General features: G+C 41.9%; 1 protein-coding gene across 1 annotated transcript; it reads right to left on the bottom strand.

Moving 5' to 3' along the window:
* Positions 1–695: 695 nt before the first annotated feature.
* Positions 696–1,610, bottom strand: LOC139725106 (UDP-glucuronosyltransferase 2B16-like). The gene has a single exon (XM_071636192.1). The coding sequence runs from the start codon at positions 1,608–1,610 to the stop codon at positions 696–698; it is 915 nt and encodes a 304-aa protein (XP_071492293.1).
* Positions 1,611–3,396: the final 1,786 nt, after the last annotated feature.

Raw genomic sequence — 3,396 nt, 5'->3', positions numbered from 1 at the left:
CCACGGATGAGGTCAGTGCGCTTTTCTCGTCAAAGCACACAGCATTTGCGAACTCATAGAGGCGACGGCTGACAGAACTGTCAATCTACTGAGGAAAATCGTTCGCAGCTACAGAATGTCGCGAGCATCCTCTATCTGCACCTGACTAGACCCTTACAAAGAGATTTGTTCGTCACGACCTACTTGGAAAGGGATGAATAAAAAAAAAACTGGAATCTTTATACGGCTTTTCATATGTTTTGTGCTCTAAGGAGACGATTATCTCTGATCGTCAGCCGCTAACATGCAGTCAGGATGGTCTCAACAGCTTCGGAGAGAACGCATGGCTCTCTACATTCGTTTAAGGCAGAAGACAGAAGAACTGTCAGAGATTTTTTTTTTTTTCACTTCATGAATGGCCGTCCATTCTTTGGACTAAGGAATGCACCTGTTACGTTCTGGACAGCCGTCATCAGCAGTGCATGAACTCATGCCTGTGTGGCGTCACTGGGGGATGGTTGAGGTGCGCTGCACTGATGTCAATTTTGACAACTAAAAATGAACCTAATTTCATGTATAATCATACATACAGCCAACGATTTTCACTAAAAGGGAAATGAGTAACCCTGGTGATGGTGAATAGATAGGAATTTTAATAGGAAAAAACGACCCTTGATTCGGGGCATGATCGGAACACCTATAGGAAAATGCGAAGTTTATGTCGGTACCTGTGGCAGAGGATTAAGTGGTTTGGTGGTAAATCCAGCTATAGGAACCCAGTTTGGCGTAATGGGTCGGGCAGAGTCCAGTGCAAAAGTGGTGTGACACAACCAGAGGTCGGCCCTCTGAAGCAGTTGCTTCGGAATAAGGTCTCTTCTGATGTCATACATCTCCTGCAGCCTGCCGACTGGCAGAGTTATCGCGAAATACTCAATCACGGGATGAATGGTGTATCTTGTCACAAAATTTGCCAACCGCTGCCAGAAATTCATGTTGGCTGGGAGCTGAAGAGCGAGGCTGTATGGGGTGTACGAGCTTGGAACGGGTATGCCGAAGATGTCTTCGTTGAAAGACGGACTTCGTCGGGATCCTGTGACTACAGCTAAGGATACATCCAAATAAGCACTGATCACAGTGTCACAAGCATCTGCCACTGGAGAGGACAGCACCATATCGAACTTTTTCGCCTCCAGCTTTCCCAAGGTTTCCCCATGCTGGAATAGCTCGTAGCAACCAAAGTACAGATTATCGTATAATTTTGAAATCTTCTTGACAGTCTGCGATATGGTCCAACTTGAGTAATTGTCCATTGCATCTGTCATGTCTCTCCATACCGCGGCTAGTTCCTCATCAGATTTCGAGTTTGGGTAAGTGATGTTGTCGGTGTAAGAGCCTTCTAGCATGCCAGCCGTTCCCCGCCTGTCAAGGAGCAGTAAAGTGACTTCATGTCCTCGTAGTACCAGTTCTCTTGTGATAGTGCTTAGTCCCATATAGTGACTCTTGGCGATGGCCAGGGAGGTGGCGGGAAGCAAAAACCTGGAAGCTTGAACGAGAGGTCCAGGTGAAAATGCAAGAACAAGGAGTATCCAGAACGGCCGAGGCCAGAGGCTCGACGGAGAAACTCCAGCCATCTTAGCGTTGGCCTAAAGTTGCAAACCATACATCAGCTGTAGACGACCAAGCATGCTACATTGATACATATGTTTACAGATAGTAAGAAGTCCGAAGTCCACTTCCCTTCCATAGTACCTTAGGCTATCAAGTATATTTTTAGAAGCTGATGGTTTATCATGCAGTGTAGTGCATTACTTCACATTAGCGCCAGATTGTGGCTATAGACATATTTGACATGTGTATCCGCTCTTATCCGCCCATGAGTGAACTCTAAAACTAAAAACAAAAGTAGATTGGTGTGGCGGATCCTTTCACATCACGTGAAAATTCAATTCAATTCAATTCATCAAGTAAATTCAATCAGCATTAGAATGGTTTTAGGTGAACTAAGATCCTGTAGAGGAAAAAAAATGAAATAAATAAACATTCTCAACTTTCCCCCAATAATGAGGGCGTAATACAGGGGATAACCGGTTGTAGGTTTTTAAACTCTCAGTGTATGTCGCCATTATTCAAAGAACAAGTTCACCTTCATAGACATGTGGATTGAGTAAACGCAGCTATACTATTAGAACACATCAGCAAGATAGTGTTCGAGGAAAATCGGACAATCTGTCTAAAAGTTATGAATTTTTGAACTTTCTGCTTAGTCACTGCTGGATGAGAAGACTACTATTTTTCACTTTTCTCGCATAATAAAAGAACATTTGACTTCCCTCTTTCAGGCAAGGGGCACGGGGAATAATATTACCCACAATATATGTCAGTGAGGAGTCCAGGAAATGTGCACTTCTTTCAAAAAGTGAAATTTTGTGAAATTCTCTTTATTTTTTCCTTATATCGTTGTACACATTGTGACATCATACACTCTAGTAGTCTTCTCATCCAGCAGTGACTGTGCAGATACTTTAAAAATTCAAACCTTTTGAACGGATTGTCCGATTTCCCCCCAACTTTCACTGATGTGTTCTAGAAATATTGCTGCATTCACTCAATCCACATGTATTCGAAGGTGGACTTGTCCTTTAACACACTATTTGAGTGCAGGACTCATTGTTTCCGTAATCACCACTTATTCACTTTAAAATCTACATGAAACAACTGACTGACAAGTCCCATCACTGTTTTAAAGTGAATGTGATGACTTTGCACTTATTGTACCGGTACTCATCACACAATTACTGTATCATCACATCATCAAAAGACAAGCGGGGAAGGAAATATGTTGTTCACACAATGCTTTTTTCCAAAATGTTTGAAAATCCAATTAGTAGAGGCTACTATGTAATCCCGTGAGATTTTCGTGCCAAAATTGATATTTTGGACTAACTTTGTCAATTTGGGGGTGCTGAATCCAAAAAACTTTGGTTCCATTTTTTCCGACCACGTCTTCAGCCGCCATTTTGAATTTCAAAATGGCCGCCATAGCAAACTGTATTTCTATCTATATCTCACTAAGTGAGCATTGTAGAAGCTTCAAATTTGATGCAAAATGCATGGTTGTGATGTCAGATACTCTGGTATATCTTTTTCTGATATTTTCGATTGTTTTGATACAATTTGTAGGCTGCCATCTTGAATTTCAAAATGGCCGCCATAGCAAAATGTGTTTTGAACCATATCTCAGACAGTGAGCATTGTAGAAGCTTCAAATTTGGTGTAAAATGCATCGTGGTGATGTCAGACGCTCTGATATGTCATTTTCTGATATTGTTGATTGTTTTGATACAATCTATAGGCGGCCATCTTGAAATTCAAAATGGCCGCCATAGCGTTTTCATGGATATCTCATGTTGCAATTCT

The sequence above is a fragment of the Diadema antillarum genome, unplaced genomic scaffold, assembly GCF_040938485.1.
Source record: "Diadema antillarum isolate AM-2024a unplaced genomic scaffold, OU_Dant_1.0 seq00000015_RagTag, whole genome shotgun sequence".
NCBI classification, from domain to species: domain Eukaryota; kingdom Metazoa; phylum Echinodermata; class Echinoidea; order Diadematoida; family Diadematidae; genus Diadema; species Diadema antillarum.
The sequence above is the reverse complement of the archived record's forward strand: the minus strand, read 5'-3'. Positions and strand labels throughout refer to the sequence as shown.